The 24,602-nt window shown below is 46.1% G+C and overlaps 2 protein-coding genes across 4 annotated transcripts in view; both read left to right on the forward strand.

Moving 5' to 3' along the window:
- Window positions 1-8,509, forward strand: part of PODXL2 (podocalyxin like 2) — a 39,725-nt gene extending 31,216 nt beyond the window's left edge. Inside the window, exons 5-8 of the mRNA XM_048858331.2 lie at window positions 1,437-1,593; window positions 3,258-3,319; window positions 6,059-6,238; window positions 6,926-8,509. Of these exons, the coding sequence (XP_048714288.1) occupies window positions 1,437-1,593; window positions 3,258-3,319; window positions 6,059-6,238; window positions 6,926-7,135 (609 nt within the window). The 3' untranslated portion in view covers window positions 7,136-8,509. The remainder of the gene's footprint in view (window positions 1-1,436; window positions 1,594-3,257; window positions 3,320-6,058; window positions 6,239-6,925) is intronic.
- A 9,182-nt stretch (window positions 8,510-17,691) lies between these two features.
- The window catches only part of ABTB1 (ankyrin repeat and BTB domain containing 1), a 38,147-nt gene continuing 31,236 nt past the window's right edge, over window positions 17,692-24,602 (forward strand). Inside the window, exons 1-2 of one of the 3 annotated variants that reach the window (XM_048858734.2) lie at window positions 17,692-17,896; window positions 23,441-23,503. In XM_048858734.2, the coding sequence (XP_048714691.1) occupies window positions 17,841-17,896; window positions 23,441-23,503 (119 nt within the window). In that variant the 5' untranslated portion in view covers window positions 17,692-17,840. Of the gene's footprint in view, window positions 17,897-23,440; window positions 23,504-23,639; window positions 23,939-24,602 lie in introns of those variants that run through there. The other 2 variants (XM_048858733.2, XM_075130305.1) reach the window with 2 other exon arrangements.

Genomic DNA, 24,602 nt, shown 5'->3' on the forward strand with positions numbered 1-24,602 from the left:
CTCCATTGTAGACCCAAATTGGCTGGGTCCCTTTATCTTTCTAATGGGTTCTAAGTGCCCAGTTCCTATTTGGGCAAAACTCTCATAGATGTCTGTTAGAATTGGACCTAACAATAATGCATGTCCATTCAGGGCCCTGCCTCTATTCACAGGCAATTTGAGCCTGAAGTCTCTCTAGCACTGCGAGTTATCCTTTTGCCGGATTAAAACTATGTCATGGCCGCCGTCTTTTCAGCCAAGGAGAACTGCTGGAGCTGTTGGGGCCTCTTCTGTCTCATTTGCTTCTGTTACTTCAAATATTCTTCCCCCCCACCCCCATTCTTCTCAGGCTGAGCGTGCTACCCCTCCTTTCAGGATCCCCAGGCCCCTGCTGAGCCATAGGTGGTGGTTGCGTCACAATGTGGAGAGCTGGCCACTAGGCCAATGCTGGCTGCATGGCCCCTGTGCGTGGTTCTGAGCAGGCGGCCCCCGCGGTGAAGTTGTGGAGCAGTTTCCTACCCGTGCCCTCTTCCCATGCCTCTCCTGAGTGGCTGCATATGCTCCCTCAGCTGAAATCCAGAGCCCTCGCCTGGTGAGACATGGCACTCATGGGCTCTTGTGATTCAGGCCTGAGTCCTAGGTGTCTTTTCCAATTAGGCCATTCACTGCTCAGGCCTGTGCCTGCCCTGAGCACTTGGGATTGCCATGGCAACCAGGAGCGCCAGCATTTATTAATCATCCGGGTGGCCTTTGGGTTGGCATGGCAACTGCAGACAAGAATAGAAACACAGGAGTGGGAAAGTGGCAGAGGAGCTGCCAGGCAATGGCACATGTCAGCCAGAGCTGGGCCCCCCTGACCCGGTGCCGGGTGCTGCGAGAGTTGAGGCCTTCCCTTCAGATCTGGCATTTTTTCTTGTCTTCTGAAACAATTTTACTTTAGGCTAAGAAAACAGCTCTGCACATGGGAGTGATTCTGGGATCCCTGCCTGCTGCAGGGAGGGGCTCAGTTGAGGCTGAAGGATGCTACAAAGAGAAACCCAGGGTGAGGATACAAGTTAGGACTGAGGTGCTTCAGCACAGCTGTGTGGGCCAGTACTGGACTGAAAGGAGACGCTGTGATTCTTGATTGAAGAGCCTCTGCAGATCTGGATGTGGAACAAGCACATTGATGGTTTGCATTGTGGTTACTGCCAGCTGCTTTCAGGAGTGCTAAATTCACTTAATTAACACATAAATTTAAACCATCCCTTGAGCCTGTACTGTTCCCTTGCCACCACACACAAGATAATCCCACCAACAGCCCCATTCAGCCCTGCTGTAGACAGGTATAACTCCATTGAAGTCAGTGGCATTGCACTCACTTACACCAAGTCTGCATTTGTCCCTGTATTTCTACTCCACTGGTTCGTCTTTGCCATGAAGGAGGGTAAGATGCTTTCAAATGTTCCTTGTTGCAGGAGGAGTTTCGGCTGGAGAAGGGTCCCCAGCTGCTGTCTCTGGTAGAGGATGCCTTCTCCAGGCAGGCAGATGGACTACAGGCCCAGTGGCTGATCTCTCTGAGCAAACCCAATGAGAATGACAAGCACCTGCTAATGACCTTGGCAGGGGAGCAGGGTAAGTGTTGGTAGAAAAGCTGAGTGGTGGTGGTAGGACTGGGAAGGGGTGTATCTGGCTTTAACTGCCAATTTTTCTCCTGGTTATAGTGACATTATCTCTCCTGCTATCCCATACAATGCTGCCTCTGTTAGCTAAACCTGGTGATTGCAGGCTTGTCTGTGTGTACATAGAGTATAAGCCTCTTTCCCCGCCCGCACCATGTCACCCCCCCATGTACAGTCCTGCGGTGGTTTTCCCTCTTGCCAGTCAAATCAGATTCCAGCTTCTCCTCCTGACCTTCAAGACTCTGCAATGCTCTACTCTCATCTTTCTCCTCCCTTCACTCCTCCAGTGCCTCCTGCTTCACCCCCTCCCTTTTTATCCTTGCACACATTCATCTTTGTGCATTTTTTTCCCATGCTTGCCTCTGTGCCTCCCTCCCTCTTCTGCTGCAGCACGTGAGATCGTCTGCTCTTTGTTCAGATCTGCAGAGCCTGCCAATGCTACCCAGTGAGGTTAGAAGAACTATTTCATGTCCATTGAAAAGCAATCCCAATGGGAACACTCTGATGAGCTGGGACTGGGTCACTGTTCTGTACTGCTTCTGCAGTCTGTTTAGGGTATAGGCTCGATGGGGAAGGCCCTATAACTGTGTTATTTCATACAGGGCAAGTAAGAAGTAATGTTATAAAGTACACCACAGTTATTGGGAAATAATGTTGACATTTAAGAGGTATGTTCTACGTGCTTGTTTAAATTAGTGCATTTCTCCTAACACTGTGGACCATGCCATGTACCATTAAAAAGGTTCTTGTAAGCACATGCGGCCCTAAAGTAAACCTTTCTTTCTATTGGAGGGGATCCCCTTGGGGATTAGAAGCTGGGCTGTGTAATGCTAGCAGCACAGCCAGGCTGGGCAGCTATCAGAAATGGACTTCTGTGCCCAGTTTGGAACCCTGGAATCATCAAGGGCTGAAGCATTTTCTGCTGTGAAGAATGAGGCTTTTGTTAGGTTCTCTCTCTGTTGCTGGACCAAACTGGAGAGGCACCTGGAGAGGGAGCAATACTCTTTGGCCTCCAAATCCTACTGAAAGGTCATGCTTCTCTGGCTTGCCAACTTGGAGAATATCCTGTGAGCTATGTGGGAAGGAAGCCACTTGGGGGCCACTCAGTGATGGTTAGTGACTCCCTAGCAGGGAGGCTTTTGCAGATTTCTTTCTGCCAGGAACAAAGTTGTTGCAGTATGCCTCCTGACAGTCAATTGTGTCATGCCTGGTAGGCTGCCTTGCTAGGGATCCCTGCAGCGCACAACACATGTCCTTAAGGATGCTGCAGGTCAGGAGAGAGTTGTATTGGCAGAGCTGTGTGGGCACTCAGGAGTAGCGAGTGCTGCAATTCAGGGCTGAAATGCATTGGCGGAGGTATGTATGAGTAGCACAGTGCTTAGCCCCATAATTTTTGCATTCCAGTTATTCCACACTTTCAGTTGCACTTGCATGCACCTGGAATTCCTGGCCAAACATTTACCTCATAAAATAGTTTGTAAACTAATAAAATGTTTGTCCCCTTCTGTGCCACATACTGCCCTGGAATTCCCAGGGAATGCTGATATGCTGAAAGCGTGAGCCAAAGCAGAGCATGTAGGGCTGACCACTTCCATCTGGTTCTCTTCTTCTCACCAGGTGTTGTCCCTACGAAAGATGTCCTGATGGCACTGGGTTATGTTCAGAGGAGCTTAGCTGAGGTAAGAACCTGTCTGCCTAACCTACAGGCTGAAGGCAGCCAGTTCAATTAAAGTGGGATCATGCTTCAGTCTAAGGGGGCTCTGAACCCTTCATAAGCAAATTGGCAGAACCCCCTCTTCCCTCCCTGGTGACTGCAGAATGATCAGATGTCAGTTCCCATTAAGAGTGACTGGCTATGGGGTCATCTGTTGTCTCTGGAAAGCTTCTTTGAAATTGCTGTCCACACTTCGGGGGATCCTGCATAAACCAATCCCTCCTACCCTGCTCCCCACACCACCATCTGCCAGGATGGGTTGCAGATTTTGTCTGTACGGTTTTTTATAAAAAGATGAGATCTGTCCAGCTCACCGTATTGCCAATTAGAGCTCTTCTTGCCAGTAGTTGCTCAGCCTCTGCTGAACAGTCCAGGTGAGTTCCCGCACTGGGCAGAGTGCCCTCCAGGGTTACTCAGCCCTCTGTTTCCTAGGGAAGTATCTTTTAATTGTTTTTGCCTGTCATCATATTCCCTGTATTAAGGGGACCATGCTGCAGAGCTGAACCTTAGATTTGCTCCAGAGAGGGGGACACCTGATGAATGGAGGAGGCTGTGTCTCACATTCTTCACTCCCCCCAGTGTTCAGGCTTGCTTTTCAGTTCCCTCTGACATCACAGCCTTCAGTACTCCATTTCTCTCATTGACGGCACTATTCGAATTCCATAGCAGACTCTTGTTACTCACCAAACATTCCCCTAAGAACCTTGGTGCCCTGGATGAGGAGCAGGGAAGAAGGCAAACTAGTCTATTTCCTATGAGTCTGCCCCTTTAGCTCATTGGCCTTGAAGGCATTAAGAGCCTGATTCTGTTCTCACTTACACTGGTGGAACTAGATTGACTTCAGTGGAATTACTCCAGTGTAAGTGAGAGCAGAGTCAGACCAGAATGTGTTGGCAGATGCATGTGTTCCCCTAACCCAGGGGTCCGCAACGCAGTGCCCGCTGGTGCAGTGGCACCCGCCGGGGCAGTTGTGTGCGCCCGCAGGACACCGCGCCACCGAAATGCCGCCGAGAAGCTTTGCCGTTTCTTGGCGGCATTTCAGCAGCAACGCTTCTTTACGCTGCCGCTTCCCAGCGGCATTTTGGCGGCAAGGTGTGTGGCGCCCTCCACATTCTTGTGGGAATAGGAATGTGCTATTCCCACAGAAAGGTTGGGGACCACTGCGCTAACCTAACAACCCAGAGCACCTAGACAAAGCAAATTAAGTGCTCAGTGTGGTATTGATTGGCTTACACCAGAGAAAGTCCTAAAAGCCCTACGAGGGGCATTGCTGAAATTGTGTGAATAAGGTACCAGCACCCCGAACTGTCCTTTCCATGGAAAATATGGGAGGAGACTTCAAGGCTCGTTGCTTGTTGTTATTTGAGAGAACAATAAAGCTATCTGCAGAGATCCTACATAACTTATGTTCTACCTCAGCACCTGGAATTCATTCTTCAGCTGTATCAGTAATGAAACAGACTCTTTATCACAGAGACCTTGTGTAATCATAAGCTTGGAAGAAAGAGGGAGGATATTCTCTTACACTCTTCATACATACTATTGAATTGATACATAACCTTTTTGAAATCTGCCAAGTCACTGAGACCAATCAGCAATGTTCAGCTTTGTTTGCTGACATCCTGTTTCTAGCAGGGAAGGTTTTGTTTTATTTTTTAAAGTTTTGGTATCATGCTTGTCTGGAGTATGTAGCCTGGGGGAGTGAGCATAGGACAGGGAGTCAGGAACTCCTATGTTCTAATCCCAACTATGACACTGATCTGCCATTGTGACTGTGGGCAAGACCCTTAACCTGGGTTTCTCCCTTGTAAAGTGGGGCCTTACCTGCCACCCAGGGGTGTTGTGGATTGAAGTGAGTGTTTGTTAATGTGCTAAGATCATTTCTGTGAACACTCCATGGGTATGTCTACACTGCAGTGGGGAGCAAGCCTCCCATCCCGGGTAGGCAGAGTCAGGTGGGCTTGCACAAGTCTCCACCTGAGCCACACCATCCACACTGCTATTTTTAGCATGCTAGCTCCAGTGGTGCTAGCACAAGTCCGTCTGCCCAGGGTGGGAGGCTCACTCCCAGCTACAGTGTAGTTACCCCATGGGTCTGATTGGCCTCTCGAATATTCAGTATCCCAAGTGGGTCACTCGTGTAGGAACAGAATGCCAGTCTTCCATCGAAGGAGATTTTTATCCAGAACTTTATTCCTGCACTCCTGTGAGCCCAAGTCAGAGCAAAAGGAACAGTAGGTTAGTGCGTAAACATGTAACACCACACCCAAGGTTACACTCAGCTGAGTGAGTAGTTCTGCCTCCCCCATAAGGCTTTCCTCCCCTTTTCCCTCCAGGTAGCTGTTTCTAGAGTATTTCCTCCTTCTGAATGGACTTGAGCCACAGTCCCTGCCTTGCTACCCCACTCTGCACACCTATGTGATCCCAGAGCAGGGGTTAACACCTGGTGGTCTGGTTTCTTCCCACTGTCAGTCCGTGGCCTCATGGAAGATTTGTAGATAGTATTAGACTGAGTCATGTGCTTCCTTCCTTCCAACTGTGCAGCATAATCCCACAGCGGATCCCACCAGTCTAGCTCTTGTCCCTGCTGGTCACAGTGAGCCTGTGCACACTGCCAGGGCTCTGGGATTCTGCACAGGACAGTGACTGCAGCTCCTCTAACCCCCAAGTGGTTGAGCAGGCCTTTCTTTTCGGTTAATTTTAGATTGGCATCCAGAACTACTCAACCACCACAAGCTGCCAGTCACGGCCCAGCCAGACCCGCAGTGACTATGGGAAACTCTTTGTGGTGCTGGTCATCATCGGTTCCATCTGTGCCATCATCATCATCATGGGGCTTATCTACAATTGCTGGCAGAGGCGCCTGCCCAAGATGAAGAACATGGTGAGCACATGGAGGGTGCGGGAAGACATCTGGACTTGGCTCTTATCCCTCAGGATGGAAGGAGTGGGGTGGCTGGGTGGGCAGGGGATATATTCCTTCTCCTTGTCCACCTTCCCAGATGAGTTTGGTCAAAGCACCTGGGCCAGATCACTGTGGGTCAATGGCCGTGTCCAGTTTAGAATTCGGGACCCTGATAGATCCAATAAGAGAGCACTAACCCAATAGCATTTGAAGCATCACCTGCAGTGGGCCAGATCCAGCTCAAAGAGTTCTTCAGTGCAGTCACCTCCATCTTTAATATGGAGGTACTGCCTGCAGATCCTAGCATGCCATGCTCCATCTTGGTTCAAGCAGCCAGTGTGCATTGCATGCTGGGAACAATGTTATCCACCATAATTTACCCCTTGATATTAAAGTTATGACTTCAGGTGGCTCCATTTTATATAGAATAGGTGCAGCCTTTGGGCTCCTGGCATGTGCCACCTCCTTTCCACCACGAGGGCCAGTTGACCTTCACATGGGGCCATGAACAAACTCCACCCAGTCCTGTTCCCATGAAAACAATGGCAAAAATCTCCATTGACTTGAGCAGGAGCAAGATCTGGCCCTGGCCTTGCGCCTTTGCAGCATTGGGAGCTTTTCTCAGTTTCTGTGTCCCACCCTGCCTCTTCCCCCTCCCCCTTCCAGTCACACGGTGAGGAGCTGCGCTTCGTGGAGAACGGCTGCCATGACAACCCCACCTTGGACGTAGCCAGTGACAGCCAGTCGGAGATGCAAGAGAAGAAGACCAGTGTGAATGGCGGGGGTGCCATCAACGGCCCCGACGGCTGGGATGTCCTGATCACCAAGCGGGCAAGTGAGGATGCAGATGTGTTTGAGGAAGATACACACCTTTAAAAAGAGAAACAGCTTAAATATATGTCTATCCTATCTTGACTTAAGGACTGTGAGGTGAGAGGCAGCTTCTCAGGAACCTCTTATAGGGCTTGGGACAGAGTGACTCTTTCTTGTCGTGGTCCTGAGGCTGCGTCCGAATCCTGGAGCGAGAAGGGTCACTGTGAGTGGAGGGAGGCGGGTGGGGCGCTGGGGTGTGTATGTGTATGTGTCTTTTGCTATCAGTAGCACCAATGCTTTTCTCATCACTTTTAAATGCACTTACTTAGCTCTCCGGTAGCGGCTGAGCATGGCTGGGTTTGGGAAATAAAATGATGAGGCTAAGATGGACACCAAGTGACTGCCACTGGGGAGTCAACTCACACTGGGTGCCCAACAGGGAGATGGCAGGCCAGACCCTGACCTCACTGGCTCCTGGAGCTGGAATCAGAATCTGTCCCAGCAGGTGAAATAGGAAAATCTGTGTTTTGTTCTGGATCTGGGAAGCAAAGTGATGTCCTGGGCAGAGAGTTTGCATTCTGTGCAGGTATGAAGATCAGATATTCTCTAGTGCCCTTGCTTCAGCTTCTGATGGGACGGGCTGCTATGTTGTTCAGATTAAATCATTTTCCTGTGAGCTCTCATCCCTGCCTAATTACCCCCCCCCCCCCGCCTCCCCAATTCCTTTTCGGTTACACAAGCACTGAAAAGTTTGAGCACTTTAACCTAGCCTGGTTTGGCTGGATGATTGCAGAGAATTCAATGCTGCACTGCAGAGCCTCCGCTGGTACTTCAGTGTGGGGTGGGAATTCACCTGAAAAGGACAATTACCTGCCTCCTGGCAGCTTGGGAGGTTACATCAGCACAAGATCCCTTGTCTAAATCTTAGAGCAGGAGGCCTTTTCGGCTCCTATCCCATTTTCCATGGTCATGGCCTCCAGTTGTGGTTGATCTTGTGAGATGAACATACAGAGCAGCTGAGACATCTTAATGAAGGAAAATAAGATCCAGAGACTGAAAACTTCCCCTTTCCATTTGGACCTTACCAGATCTGTTTCAAGGGAGAAGATTCTACTCTCATTCACATCGGTATAAAGCAGGAGTAACTCCGCTGAAGTTATTGCATTTAAACTAGTATAAAAGTCAGTGGGAGCTCAGAATCAAGCCTAAGCGCCCATAGGAGTGCTTCTCAGGCATGCCTTGGGCAAACCTTAAAGCCCCAGCTCCCTGAGGATGTGATAAAATGAACTTGAATATGCATAACTGTGCTCCCAGCCCTGCCTAAATCATGATGCTCAAAATTACTGTTCTTAAGTTTGAAGTGTTTTGTCCCTTTTTTCTCCTCGTTGTTCCATGGACCTGGGTCCAAAATAAATACGTAAGAAATTCCCCTCTTCACCCTGTTTTGCATATTTCCATTTTCAGGCTGGCTGGCTGCCTGCGGCAAGATGCTATTAAAGTTTGGTCTTTAAGGGAATAACTGTACAAAAAGATCCAAATGTATTTAATGAGGATTAGCAATTAACTTGTAATTCAAATCTAGCTATCTATCTATGTCTGTAGGATGCTCATCACTGATATCTGAGTGCTGAAAGTGAGGATACAAATGAGCTTGTTAATACAGATTCATTTTTGCATAGCATCTTCCATACAAACTGACTTCCAACTCAGCTGAATTGAATAATGCAGGACTATAATCAGTCTGTGCTGTGGAATCAAGAACCACTATGTTGAAAATACTTTGAGGTTCTTCAGGATGAAGAGATGCTATATAAAATCTAAGATATTATATGGTGAATAAATAAAACACTGAGTTAAGTTATGTGTTTATACTGCACCTAGCACAATGGAGTCAACCTGCTGGTGGCCTTTTGGCAGCACCACAGTATAATGTTAATAATATAGCTACTGATCCTCATTAAATATGTTTAATATTCATTAGCTACTATAAAAAATAAAATCATATTAAATCAAACATGGATTAGGACACCCACACAAAGTACATTTTTCCTTTGTTGGTTTCCCTCACTTGTTCCTTCAGTGCTGGGCTGCTTTGCCACTTTCGTTTCATATCCTCTCACCATGTACAGAGACAGCAGAGAGCTGATCAGCTAATACTGAAGCCCAACGGTGACATAAGCCAGCATTTGTTGAGATGGCAGGGACCCACCAAACTTTAAATTGTTAAAGGTTTGTCATCAAGGCTTATTAATTAGCAGCTCTAGGTCTGAATGCTGCCAGCTACCAAGCTCTGGTGGCTTGCTACTCCAGTTCCTTATGGTTAGGGTAGCACCCTGATTGTATCTCAGGAGGCAAAAAGGAAGAGTTCCTGGCTCTTCCTTCTGAGGTTTAGGAGCTCACCACAAGTCTAGAGTGGTCTTTGGATGTCTGTCACAGTGGCCAGATCACTTGCTTCAGAAGCATCTCAGAGGAGGTGTGGCTTGGCTATGTAATCCCACCTTGTCTCCAAAAGCCTTGTGGCTAATAGCATTTTACTATTAAAACTGAAATTCTTTAAAAATCTGCCTTCCCCACTTAATTTACTATTTGCATTTGCAAAAAGAAAAGGAGTACTTGTGGCACCACAAGTACTCCTTTTCTTTTTGCGAATACAGACTAACACGGCTGTTCCTCTGAAACCTGTCATTATGCAAGGCACTGCATTTAGCCGTATGGAGTGGAAATCTATCAACTGCATGAAGAAACTTGTACAGAATGGTTAGTCTCTAAGGTGCCACAAGTACTCCTTTTCTTTTTGCGAATACAGACTAACACGGCTGTTCCTCTGAAACCTGTCATTATGCAAGGCACTGCATTTAGCCGTATGGAGTGGAAATCTATCAACTGCATGAAGAAACTTGTACAGAATGGTTAGTCTCTAAGGTGCCACAAGTACTCCTTTTCTTTTTGCGAATACAGACTAACACGGCTGTTCCTCTGAAACCAGTCATTATTTGCATTTGGCTGATCTTGGGAGGGTGAAACTTCATGCTTCAGTTACACTGCATGGGCCTGATCCTGCAATCCTTCCATGAGCAAAGAGCTCTTATTGACATCCATGTGCAGGTTTGGCCATGTGTTCCTAGTCAGTTTTACTCTGGTTCTTGTGTTCTGGGTTTCTAATGCTGCAAAGGGAGGTTTAAAGGAAGAAAAGAAACATATTTTTTTTATTAATTATTTGTTTAAATCATGGAAACTTTTCTGTTCATATAATTTTGTCACACTTTTATTTTTAACATAAACCCTCAGTGTTGGGCACCAAAGTGGACAGAGGATAGGCTGACAGTTGAAAAACTTACTTTGCATTCAGTAAGGTTTCTTTGTAGTCCCGTCGGCCACGTATTAGGTTACACTGACATCTGGTGGCTTCTGGTAGTTATAGGTTAAATGAATAAAAAAGGACAGTTTTCTCTTAACTGTGAATGCTCATTTTTCCTGTGATTTTTATTAGCACATTCAATTGATAACGACTCACATCTTATTGATACTCTGTAGCTGTTGAGATCACTTGTGATCAGAGGGTTCAGTATGAGGTGAAGTGAGACACGTGCTATGTAAGCACACCCCTGCTTTACCTCTGCAAAGCAACAACAGGGAGTTGATCTATTGTTCTTTGCAGTCACAGTGCAGAATTCTGAGCTGAGATGCACAGACAGTAGTTGAAGACAGACAGATGTTGCAGTACACCACAGGACACGTACCCATAAATGAGATGCATCTGCATGGAAATAAAGGTTTTTAAAATAGCTGTCTCTAGTGGTGAACAGCATACATGAAGAAAAGATGTGAGTTGGTGCTTGACTGGAGTGATGGGTAAGTAGGAAGGAAGAAAGAAGAATGGCTATCCAGAAACATAATGAGCTACAGCCTGTATGTTTGGTGGGGTAAAATCCTATTTGGGGTGGTCAAAGTACAGGCCGCTAGCCAAATGTAGCCCAGGGGTGTCTGGAATGGGACCTGTGGCCACTGTGTTGTTTAAGCTAGAGATGAAACCAAATGGATCAAGATGCATGCTAAGACTTGTCAAAACTATAGGCTATGTGTCTAGGTGTAGAGTGTGGGGAAGGTATCCAGTAGTGAGCAAGCAATTCATTACAATGTATAGTTTGTAAATTGCCTTGAGAACTCTCTGGATGCACAATGCTGCATAAAATGTAGGGATATTGTTATAGAAGTTATTAGAATGATTATTTTGAAAGCAACAATGGATCCTTTTTACCCTTTCCTGCTTGTTCTCTCTGGCAATAACCTATGTGTCCCGTCCACAGACAAAGTTCCTGGCAATACAGCAGCAAGAGTTTTTCCTGTGGAGTGGGTTCAGGGTTCATGGGCCTGACTTTCAAAGGTGCTGAGCACCCTCAGCTCCCATTGCATCAGTGGGAGCAGTGTGTGCTCATCACCACTGAAAATTAGGCCAATAGCCTCTAGCTTAGACAGCAGTGAGTGTTCTCAAATTCCTTGTTCCTGTGGACTTGGCTACAGCAAGCCACCCTTTGTATTTGTTTGCGGCCGTGGCTGAAGAAAGCTTAGGCTTGGTCTACACTGAAAAGTTATATTGACCCTACATCAGCCAGGGGTTAAAAAACCCAAACCACCACACTACTCTGTGCCCAACATAGCTGTGCCAACAGACCCCCCCCCCTCCCCAGTGTAGACAAAGCTATGTCGACTAAAGAGGGTTTCCATCAACACAGCTGGCTTTGCTGGAGGAAGTGGTGTTCCTACACCAACAGAAAAACTTCTGTTGGTGTACACTGCACCTCCAGTATGGGTCTCCAGCTCATAGGTGGCTGACAAACATAAAGCCTTCCTCTCCCCACTTGGTGGAAGTGCTGCTCTCTCAACCCCACCAGTGTTCCCAGCCTCCTATCTACTGCAATGGAAGAATAACTATACTATCCCTCTTCCAGCCTCCTGGCTGCTAATAAGTACAGTGTCAGAGTGTCTCTGCTAAAGGAATCTGTTGTTCCTTTAGCTGTCTGCCTGCTATTCCTTAGAGAGAACGTGTGTATCTGTGAGAGAGAAAGAGAGAGTCTATATGACACTACTCTTCCTCAGCCTTTAATTTTGGGTCATCCTCTCTCATGAATAGCTTCAGCTCCTGCTCAGGGCTTTCTAAAGTAGCAGTTGCAGAGAGAAATTAACATGATTCTCATTAATTTCCTTGCTGCAGACTGGTTTGAATAGCAGAGCACTGTAACTCACCACAAAGGTGTTAACATCAAACTGATGATTCTTGGGAAAATTATGAGCAGGAGCAGAGACACTGAAGCTGCCTGTGTGCAGACTCAGGAAAACAGAATTTAGTGGTCTCATTTGAAAGATTTTCTTCCAAAGCAGTGGTTCTCAACCAGGGATACATGTATTCCTGGGGATACACAGTGGAGACTACATCAACTCATTTAGATATTTGCCTAGTTTTACATCAGGCTATATAAAAAAGCCCTAGCGAATTCAGTACAAACTAAAATTTCATACAGACAATGACTTGTTTATACTGCTGTATGTACTATACACTGAAATGTAAGTACAATATTTATATTCCAATTGATTTATTTTATAATTATATGATAAAAATGAGAAAGTAAGCATTTTTTCAGCAATAGTGTGCTGTGACATTTTTTGTATTTTTAGTAGGGCTGTCAATTAATCACAGTTAACTCACACGATTAACAAAAATATTAATCACAATTAAAAAAATAATTGTGATTAATCATATTGTTAAACAATAGAATATCAATTGAAATTTATTAAATATTTTTGGATGTTTTTCTTCATTTTCAAATATATCAATTTCAATTACAACACAGAATACAAAGTGTACAGTGCTCACTTTAAATATTATTTTTGATTACAAATATTTGCACTGTGAAAATGATAAAATAAATTGTATTTTTCAATTCACCTCATACAAGTACTGTAGTGCAATCTCTTTATCATGAAAGTGCAACTTACAAATGTAGGGTTTTTTTATTACATAACTGCACTCAAACAAAACAATGTAAAACTTTAGAGCCTACAAGTCCACACAGTCCTACTTCTTGTTCAGCCAATTTCTAAGAGAAAGAAGTTTTCTACATTTACGGGAGATACTGCTCCCCACTTCTTAATTACAGTGTCACCTGAAAGTGAGAACAGGTGTTTGCATGGCACTGTTGTAGCTGGCGTTGCAAGATATTTACCTGGCAGATGCGCTAAAGATTCGTATGCCTCTTCATGCTTTGGCCATCGTTCCAGATGACATGCCTCCATGCTGATGATGCTCATTTAAAAAAAATGTGTTAATTAAATTAGTGACTGAACTCCTTGGGAGAGAATTGTATGTCTCCTGCTCTGTTTTACCTGCATTCTGCCATATATTTCAAGTTATTGCAGTCTCGAGTGATGACCCAGCACATGTTGGTCGTTTTAAGTACACTTTCACTGCAAATTTGACAAAATGCAAAGAAGATACCAATGTGAAATTTCTAAAGATAGATGCAGCACTTGACCCAAAATTTAAGAATCTGAAGTGTTTTCCAAAATCTGAGAGGGATGAGGCGTGGAGCTTGCTTTCAGAAGTCTTAAAAGATCAGCACTCTGATGTGGAAATTACAGAACCCAAACCACCAAAAAAGAAAATTAACCTTATGCTGGTGGCATCTGACTCAGATGATGAAAATGAACATACATTGGTCTGCACTGCTTTGGATCGTTATCGAGCAGAACCCATCATCAGCCTGAAGGCATGTCTTCTGGAATAGTGGTTGAAGTATGAAGGGACAAATGAATCTTTAGCACATCTGTCATGTAAATATCTTGCTATGCTGGCTACAACAGTGCCATGCAAACACCTGTTCTCACTTTCAAGTGACATTGTAAACAAGAAGCAGGCAGCATTATCTTCTGCAAATGTAAACTAACTTGTTTGAGCGATTGGCTGAACAAAGGCTTGTAGGCTCTAAAGTTTTACATTGTTTTATTTTTGAATGCAGGTTTTTATTGTACATAACTCTACATTTGTAAGTTCAACTTTCATGATAAAGAGATTGCACTACAGTACTTGTAGTAAGTGAACTGAAAAATACTATTTCTTTTGTTTTTACAGTGAAAATATTTATAATAAAAGATACATATAAAGTGAACTCGGTACACTTTGTATCCTGTGTTGTAATTGACATCGATATATTTGAAAATGTAGAAAACATCCAAAAATATTTAAATAAATGGTATTCTATTATTAACAGTGCGATTAATCGCAATTAATTATTTTAATCGCTTGACAGCCCTAATTTTTAGGTCTGATTTTGTAAGCAAATAGTTTTTAAGTGAGGTGAAACCTAGGGGTAGGCAAGACAAATTAGACTCCTGAAAGAGGTACAGTAGTCTGGAAAGGTTGAGAGCCAGTGTTTTAAACCATAAGGGATAGATACTTTTTTTTTACATGAAAGTTTAAATTCTATCCCACTTAACGAGGAAAGTTTCCTACTCACCACTGACAAGTGGATTTTTCAGTTTCTGCCATAAACTGTAAAACATAGAATTTCATTGCTTCTGTGGTTTCCAAAGTTTCAGTTTATAATCATAGGGGAAGATCATTCTGGATCCGAACATGTGTGTCACATCTTTGTGTGCATACATATTGTACATGTATGTATGTCATGTATGTTACGTTTATTGCTTGGCTAAAACACAACAGAAACCCACCTGCAAGTATCTGAAGGCTCAAAACATCCAGGAGCTAAAGGAATAATTTAGAAAGGCCCAGAGGCTGTAACCAGGAGTAACGGAATGAAAATAAGCAAAGAAAAATATAGACCATCATGAAACATGTCTACTAATGAGATCTAACAGCATTTTACAGGGGAAGTGGTGGATGATCCATCAAAATGGGACAGGACAAAGCACTAGAGAGTATACGGTAGAGAATGATCCTGTACTGGCCAGGGGATGGATAAACTGATCAACCTATCTACAGGTTTATATGGCTCCCACACTGTTGTATCTAATTACCTAGATCTTATCTGTCTCTAATTTTTATGATTCTATAATTGCCTTCTCTATGAGTGTATGTTCATTAAGGGAATTTACTAAAAGACTTTAATTAAAATGTAGGGAGACTGGCCAGCCTATAAATGCTCTGAGGTGGGAAAGCTAAGCTGGAGACTAAGACCTGGTCTAGGCACATATTTTATGCCACTATAGCTTCCAACTAGGGGTGTGATTTTTTTAACCAATATAGTTTACTCATGGGGGAATTCTGTGCAAAAAAATTAAAAATTCTGCACACAATATTTTCAAATTCTGTAAAATTCTGCATATTTTATTTGTCAAAATAACACAATATAGTCACACCAGTTGAAATTATTTTTGGTCATTTATTTCAAAATACCTGTCAGCAAGTATGTCTGTAACAATACAGACAACAAAAAAGATTCAGGAAATGTTTTTTGACAAATAGATTTCTTACTAGTCATATTAATACAGAACTCTGAGTAATAACGTATTTAAACTACAATACAGAACTGTATTTCCTGTGCCCCTCAGAAGCAGTGCAAATGCTTGGGGGAGTCAGGGATAACGGAGGAGCTGAGGTAGAAGGAAGTAATTTCTGGGAAGGAGCCTGGGTGTGAATTTGGAGGGTTTTTGGGTATGGGTGGGAAAAGTATGGAACATGTTTTTTTGGAGGGCGGGGTGGATCTTTTAGGGAGCTTCCCCCATGCAGACCCCGGCTGACCCCAGCCTCTCCCATTCAGTCAGGCACATCTGTCCCTGTCCCTGTCCCCATGTGCCCCAGCACTCCCATGTGTCCTTTACCCCCGTCCACATGTCCCTCCAACCCCACTCAGACACCCAGTTCCCCCATCCCCATGTAGCCCTACACCCCCCCCCATCCCCATGTGTCTCTCTGCCCCCACTCAGCCACCCCCCTGTCCCTATGTGGCCCTGCACTCCATCCCCCATCACCATGTGGCCCTGCACCTCCCTCCCCCTGTGGCCCTGTGCCTCCATGCCCATTCAGCCCCTGCCCCAGTCTCTCTTCCCCCACTAGCCCTTAGGAGCTCCTGTCTGACCCCGCAGCAGACCCACACTCTCTGTCTTCCCATAGCCCCTGTCTCCTGACCTGGCCTGACAGGCACTGTAAAGAAGGTACTACAGGCTCTTTCTCTTCCCTAGCTGGCCCAGAGCTGCTGCTCTGTTCTATCACCACAGCACCCTCTGTTGGGCAAAAGGCAGCATTGCAGCAACTTTCCAGCCAAAGTTATTTTCTGCTGGAGCTGATGGGGGGAGGCTGCTCTGTTCTAGCACCACAGCTCCCGCTGGTGGGCATAAGGTAGAACATCAGCAACCTTCCAGCAGAAGCTTTTTTCTGGGGAAAAAAATTTAAAATATGTGCGGCTCATTAATTATGTGCACATGCAGTGGCGCAGAATTCCAACAGGAGTAATAGTTGCACCAGTACAACCTCTAGCATGGACACAGTTACACCAATATAAATGTGCTTATACTGGGGCCTAGTCTACACTTACAAGTTAGGTTGACATAGCAATGCCAGTCAGGGGTGTGAAAAATACACACACCCCTAGTGCTGAAACTATGTTGATCTAACCCCCAGTGTAGATATAGCTATGTTGATGGAAGAATGCTTCCGTTGATGTAGTTACAGTAGTTTGGGGAGATAGTGTTCCTACACTTAAGGAAAAACCCACCCCTTCTGTCTTCGTAGGCTGCGTCTACACTACAGGATTATTCTGGCATAGCTCTGGGAAGCTAGCTATGCCAGTGTAGTCTCTGTAGTGTAGGCATACTCCTGGGTTAATTTATTCCCCTTCCCATATTGGAATAAGTAAAACCCACATAAGCACTTTTACACTGACATAACTTTGTCCACACTAGGGGGAGTTGTACTGCTTTAACAATACTGGTACAGTTAAAGAGAGCACAAGCAAAGTCAGATCTCGAGTACTGAAAGATCAACTTCGAATGAAGCAGGATAGCTGTGGTTTATATAGACTGCAGCTATATGCCTTGTAGGAGCACAGCACATGAGAAAACTGTATTGAGCCGTTTGGGAACATCATGTTCCTGACCATTTACACAGAACCCCTATCTAGAATGTTGCCTGGCGTGCCTGTGTGGCATATTCCAGACCACTGAGCAGACAACTGTGTGGAGGTCGAGTAGAGCCCAGATGCTCAGTGTTCTAATCTAGAGCATGTTCTAGACACCACGTCATGGACTAGAGCAGACCCACCCAAGCCCCCATTTTCCAGAACATTTGTGGTTCTTTACAGCGGCCTGAAGCCACGCAGAGTATGGTGTGTTAGATCCAGTATCACATAAAACGTTCCAGAGCAATGCCCTCTCCCATGGGGCACTAGATGGAGCAGAACGCCCCCACCCCATTCTAGAGCTCGCTGCAGCCCCCGCACGGTCTAGAACAAACGGGAGGGGCCCCCGCGGCTATGTTCTAGAGCAGCTTCGGTGGCCCCCCCGCCGCCTTCGTTCTGGAACCGCCCGCCTCGGGACGAGGGGTTGGTCCTCGGGCTGCTCGCTCCTCCCGAGCGCCGGGGCGGGACGGGGACGGGGACGGGGGCGGGGAGCGGGGCCGGGCTTCGCGGTGTCAGCGCGCCTCCGCCCGCCGCAGTGTTTACATCCGCCGCCGCTCGCCTGCCCCGGCCCGTCCAGTCCCCGGCCCCGGCCCGGCCGCGCAGGCAGAGCCAATGCGGTGCCGCCCCTCGCCCCGGACATGGACACCAGCGACCTGTTCACCAGCTGCAAGAAGGGGGACGTGAGCCGAGTGCGGTGAGGCTGGGCAGGGCCCGGGCGATCGGGGGAAGGGCCCGGGGGCGTAGGCTGGGAAAAGGGGGTGCAGGAAGCGGGGGGCTGGGACTAGGATACAGGCCAGGCCATGGGGGCCCAGGGCGAGGGGCCGGGCCAGGCCGTGGGGGCCCAGGGAGAGGGACCCAGGGCATACGGGCCTGGTTTTGGGGCACAAGGAGAGGGGTATGGGGCATACAGGCCAGGTTGTGGGGGCACAGGGAGAGGGGCCCATGGGATGGAGGCTAGGGCACGGGGTCATAGGGAGAGAGTTATGGGTCAGGGCACAGGGACACAGGGAGAGGAGTATGGGCCAGGGCATGGGGGATACAGGCTAGGCCTTGGGGGCACAGGGAGAGGGGCAGAAGTTGGAGCTGAAGGTGAATGGGGGGAGAGGATACGGGGTGGCCAGGCCGGAGGGGGGGGTGTCATAGAGAAAAAAGTGGGGAGGGGTAGCAGAAAATGGAAGGTAGGGGTTGCAAAGAGCAATAGGGAGCTGGGATCATTGGCGGCAAAGACGGCTGGAAAGGGGCCAGGAGAGAGCAGTCCCTCTTGCCACACCCAGTAAGTTCTCCTGGTCTGTGGGATACCTGTGGGCACCTCACCCACCCCCTCTCGACTCTATAGGTGGGGGTGTGGCACACTCTTGTTCTGTGACCTTTCACCATTCCGTAACACCAGAATCCGCTCCCTGTGCCTCTGGGAATAGGCTGGGGTTCAGAGAGGTGGGAGCATTGCACAGGGCGTAGGAGGTGGCTGAGCTGAGGCAGTGGTATATTAGTAGGCATTTCTATAATGCTTTATCCTTTCAAAATGCTTTGTGTGCATTAACTTCAACACATCCTGGGCAGGAGTCAGCATCAACACTTTCCTTTCACAGCTCAGGAACTGAGGCGCAGAAAGGTTGAATACCTTGCCCAGGGTCACCTAGTGATTCAGTTGTACAGCTGGGGTTAGTATCCAAGAATCCTGGCTCCTAGTCCCACACTGTCTCTGAGGTACGATGGGTAGGCAGAGGGACTTGTGAACACTTATCCCAGGTCTGATACTGACTCACTGTATGATCTTGGACAAGACACCTAATCCCTTTGGATATGTCTCCACTAGGGTGACCAGATGTCCCTATTTTATAGGGACAGTCCCGATTTTGGGGGCTTTTTCTTATATAGGCACCTATTACTGCCCACCCCCTGTCCTGATTTTTTATATTTGCTATCTGGTCACCCTAGTCTCCACTGCAATAAAAGACCAGTAGCAGGGTTGCAGCTGGCCCGGGTCAGCCGAGTCAGGCTCACAGGGTTTGGGCTGTGGGGCTGTAAATTGCAATGTACATGTTCGGGGTCAGGCTGGAGCCCAGGCTGAGAGACCCCATGAGGGGGTGGGTCTCTCAGCCTGGGCTCCAGCCTGAGCCTTAATGTCTATACTGCTATTTTTAGCCCCACAGCTGGAGCCCCCTGAACCTGAGTCAGCTGACCCAGGCTCTCAGGGTATGTCTACACTGCAATTAAAAACCCTGCGGCTGGCCTGTGCTAGCTGGCTTGGGCTGTGGGGCTATTTAATTGTAGTGCAGATATTCGGGCTCAGACTGGGCTGCAGCCCCTGCTATGGGACCCTCCCACCTTGCAGAGTCCTAGCAGCCCGAGCATCTGGATCACAATTAAACAATCCTACAGCCAGAGCCTTGTGATCCCGCATGGGCCAGCCATGTGTTTTTAATTGTAATGTAGACCTGAGACTCCATGCTGCAGGTTTTTCATCTCAGTATAGATGTACACTCTGTGTCTGTCTTACCTATCTGTATGGGCTAATAACTTGCTTAGTTTCCACTGGTTTTGAGGAATTAACTGTTTGAAATCTGATGAGAGGTGCTAAAGAAGATTCTAATTAAATAGATCTGTCACAAAATATTAATCCAGAAATATTCACATGCACAACAAAGAAGCATGGATGTGTAAATAGAACAACTCCTTCTTGTGATTATGTTCTCTTTTCTAAGGAGTTCCTGTAACAGTGTTATCCCTGCTAGCTAGAACCAGAGTTGTGCTTCCTTTACGAAATGTGCCCTGGGATAGTTTCCATGTAACAGTAAAGTTTGTTTCCACGAGCATGTGTGAATTTCTCTCTACACCTCTCTATTTTAATAGACAGTTTTGCTTTAATTAAATAACTCTAAAATGAACCCGGAATTTTGTAAGAGGATATTAAGAAATGTGTTCTTTCTCTTATTACATAGCAGGCCATTTTTCCTTTATTACTGAATGCTCATTTAATTGGGCTGCTTAAATTTAATAATCTGACTTCGTAATATACCAATACCTTGTTGCTTCCTGACTGGGTCTGTGGTCAGGAGAGTATGGGAACTGGTATTTATGAGAATTCTTAGTTTGTCTAGCCCTGGATATCAGATAGACCTTATGGCCTGAAACAGCTGATGACTTTAGATAGCAGTCAGAACACCAAGAGAGAGATGGATACAAAGGGGAAAGTCACTTTTTAAAATTATAAACATGTTTTTCCCAAGTTGTTGGGTGTACTGCATTTTTCTACCCTAATGTATTTGGCTTTGCTTTAGTTTGATATATTTCTTTAAAGATCAAGCATCTGCTCACATCAACCGGTCCTTGTGTGCATCATTCACAAGCAACCAATCTATATGGCAGTTGTTTCTAGTGGCCCTCTTTTTCTCTCCAGCTGGTCCCTCTCTAGAATAATTTCATACCAGTGCAAATTTAATTCACTGCAATGTTGGAAAATGATTATTAGGATATCTCCATGATGATCAATAACACAGTCCCATTATCTAAAGAAAAGGCTGAATATTTACTTTGCTGATGGTACGAGTAACTCTGTGAAGCATTGGAATGTTAAATTCAAAATTATGGACTTTAGGGTCAGAAGGGACCATCATGATCATTTAGTCTGACCTCCTGCACATTGCAGGCCACAGACCCTCACCCACCCACTCCTGTAATAGACCTAGAACCTCTGGCTGAGTTACTGAAATCCTCAAATCACGATTTAAAGATTTCAAGTTACAGAGAATCCACCATTTACTCTAGTTCAAATCTGCAAGTGACCCATGCCCTATGCTTCAGAGGAAGGCAAGTCACCTCTCCAGAGTCTCTGCCAATCTGACCCGGGGGAAAATTGCTTGAGTCTGTTCTCCTATAGTGAAACAGCATGATCTAGGCAGGGGACCCAGAACTAGTTAGCAGACCAATATTCTTTTCCTGGCTCTGCTGCTGACCAGCTGGGAGACCTTGGGCCAGGCACTATATTACTCTGTGCCTCAGTTTCCCCTCCAGTTTCCCCTGGTCTCGTGTATTTTGATTGTAAGCTCTTTGGGGCAGGCATTGTCTCCCACTTTGTGTATGTATAGTGCGGTGGTTCCCAAACTTGTTCCGCTGCTTGTGCAGGGAAAGCCCCTAATGGGCCGGGCCAGTTTGTTTACCTGCAGCATCTGCAGGTTCGGCTGATTGCGGCTCCCAGTGGCCGCGGTTTGCTGCTCCGGGCCAATGGGGGCCACTGGAAGTGGCAGCCAGTACGTCCCTCAGCCCGCGCCACTTCCAGCATCTCCCATTGGCCAGGAGCAGTGAACTGCTGCCAGTGGGAGCCACGACCGGCTGAACCTGCGGACGCGGCGGGTAAACAAACTGGCCCGGCCTGGCAGGGGCTTTCTCTGCACAAGCGGCGGAACAAGTTTGGGAACCAGTGGTATAGTGCTTAACACAATGGAGTGCTGGTCTCAGTTGGGGCCTCTAGGTGCTGCTGTAATATAAATAATGGATAATTTATTAATCTCATGAGAAGAACCATGTTATTGTTAAATCAGGCGTTACGCTTGTAAAAGAAAGAACAGGCCTTTTAATCCCCAGCAGAAACATTTGGGATGGAGAAGAGTCTGTGATATCTATAGCAAGCAGTATTAAAGTCAGTTAATTTAGTTCTGAAAGTAAATCTGCTCCCTTGCACATGAAACACAGTTACATTTGCAGTAAATGTAAGCACAGTACAGTACCCTGTGCTAACTGTTTTAATCAGTTCACCCTACTGTTCAGCCTTAGACAAGACTAGAAGAGGATACATTAATTTAAGAGCCAGGCTCAGTTGGAGAGCAAAAGAAGCGTTCTGTACTGTTATCAGCTCTTGCGACGCTTTGCCTTCCTTGCTCGCTCTAATGATAAATCAGATACTATATTCCATAGGTCCACACTTTGTTATAGATTGTAACAGCACTGATTATGAGTTGAGTCCATAATTTTGTTTCATGTCTTTCAGTCCAACTTTATTGTTTATCTATGAGAGTACCCATGATGTGGTAGGTACTTTCCAAATGCTCCAGAAGGGTGACCTCTGCTCTGAGGAGCACACAATCTAAGGACAAACAGGCAAATAGACAGAGGTTAGGGGAACAAGAATAGGCTGTTCGTATACAAGTTAGGACAGTTTACTGTGAGCAGCGCAGCAGAAGTGGATCTTTGAGAGACTTAATTGTGGACAGTGGTGGGGTCTTACAGATGAGCTCTTGGAAATTGTACCAGGCTCAGGGACTGCATGAAAGAAGGCCTGGAGGCAATTGTGGGAGAAGTGGACCAGGCTGGTAATGCTGGCAGAGTGGAGGGGGTGAGGAGGTAATGTAAAGCTTTACAACAGTGGCTAAGTAGTGAAGGGCAGAGTTATGTAGAGGTTTGAAGGTGGTTAGAGGAATCAACATTTTGGTGCAGTAGCAGATGGAAGGAATCAAAGAGAGGAGTGATTTGATCAAAGTGATGGGCCAGGAAAATGACCTGAATGTTTTGTATAGACTGAAGGTAGCCGGTGTGTGCTCAGAAGGTCAGAGAGGAAGATGTTGACGTAGCCGGGGCAGGCTATAATGAGACATTGAATAGGAGATGTGTCTGTGGGGATAGAAAGAAAAGGACAGCTCTTGGAGATGCCGAGGAGCAAGAAGTGGTGGGATTTGGCTATGGCCTGGATGTGTGGGGCAAGAGAGAGAGGAGTCAATTATAATCCTTAGTGATGGGGAGGATGGTATTGTTGTCAACTGTAGTAGAGAAGTCTGGAATTGGGCAGGAAGAAAATAAATTCTGTTTTGGCTATGTTATGTTTTAAGATATTTTTGTGTGTGTGTGGTCAGTTATAAGTAATTGCTCAGCAACAACTGTTGCAGAAGAACTTGGAGGTGGTTTTTTGAATGATCTGTCTTGGCCAGTGATTTGTCACCTTAGGCTCAGAAGGTTGTGGATTTGAGTCCATCACCAGAACTTCAAGTCAGAGCCGGCATTGACACCACAATGCAGTGTCATTGAGACAGACTGCATTGGTACAGCTGCTGTCCCTCAAGTGGGTTGTTGAAATCCTTTCTCACCATCTCTGGTGGTTGCCCAGTTGGAAGTTAAAGAATCCAGGGAACCTTTTGATATTTATTACTGTACAAATCCAAAGCTACATCTTCTAGAGGGTAAAATGTGACATAAGAAGTGTCTAGAAGAAGTTATAACTTATGACTTTTTCTTTCTTCTCTTTCAGATATCTTCTTGAACAGAGAGATGTGGAAATAAATGTTCGGGATAAATGGGACAGTACCCCTTTGTAAGTGTTACAAAGCTCCAGTGTGAGGTATTTGGATGGGGAAGGTGGGAGATTAGATATATGAAATCTCTAGGAATCATGCCTGGTTGGATGCTCTGCTGAATATTTTATTCTCCCTTTTGTGCATTTTGTGCAGCCAGGTGCCCCCTTGTCTAGCCACTGAGGTAGTGGATATAATAATCTGAATGGGACGTGCTATGGAAATGCCAGAAGAATCCCAAGGCAGACAATGGATCACTGCCTCCCCCTCTGGAGTGTGGTGTGGTGACTGATTTAGAGGTGTACAGGAACTCTGCATAACAGTGTGGGACAGGCAGTGAAGAATCCCATGTTCACTATTGAAGTCTGGTGGGAGCTCTGTGCACATAATATGCTGATTCCAAAGTGCCTTGAAACATCTGCAATGTGTTCTGAAGACTGAATATCTTCCAGAAGGCTTGTACAAAAATTAAGCAGTAAAGATTAAGGAGGTGGTGGTGTTTGAGTGCCAAAAGTGTGTGAGGCTCATGATCTCAGTTGGTCCCCAGGCACTCCCCTAATAAACATGAGTCCCTGAAAGTTTACAATCCAAATAGGCAACATATAGACAAAGGAAGGGAGATGGGATGCAATAAGAATGAAGGCGAGTTGAGGCTAAGCATCTGTCTTGTTCCATGACTGTTTAGGACTATTTTTGGATGCTTTTCTGAAAGCAGGATGAAGGTTTACAGGCCTCCTGGCAGAAGTGTGTTTGCAGAGGGATTCCAAGGAGAAGAGCAGAGGCATGGTAGACAGGGCATAGAAGATGATGTAGAGATAAGCATGGGTGAAATAGTGGGAGTGCGAAGTCTAGTGATTATTGGGAATTAGGAGTCAAGACTTAGGAGTTTAATTTCCAGCTCTGTTACTGACTTGCTGTGTGACCTTGGGTAAGTCATTTCCTGTCTCTCTTGCTTTCCTGATGAAAAAGTCCTCTAGAATTCAATAGGGACCAAACCACCAATAGGGTTCTAAAATGACTGTAAGATCTGTAGAATTGAATAGAGACGGAGATCTCTTCAATAGCTTTTTGGATAGTTCAAAACACCTATATAAAGGTTCTCATGTATTTCAGTCTATA

This window comes from Caretta caretta, chromosome 7 (genome assembly GCF_965140235.1).
Source record: "Caretta caretta isolate rCarCar2 chromosome 7, rCarCar1.hap1, whole genome shotgun sequence".
Lineage (NCBI taxonomy): Eukaryota > Metazoa > Chordata > Testudines > Cheloniidae > Caretta > Caretta caretta.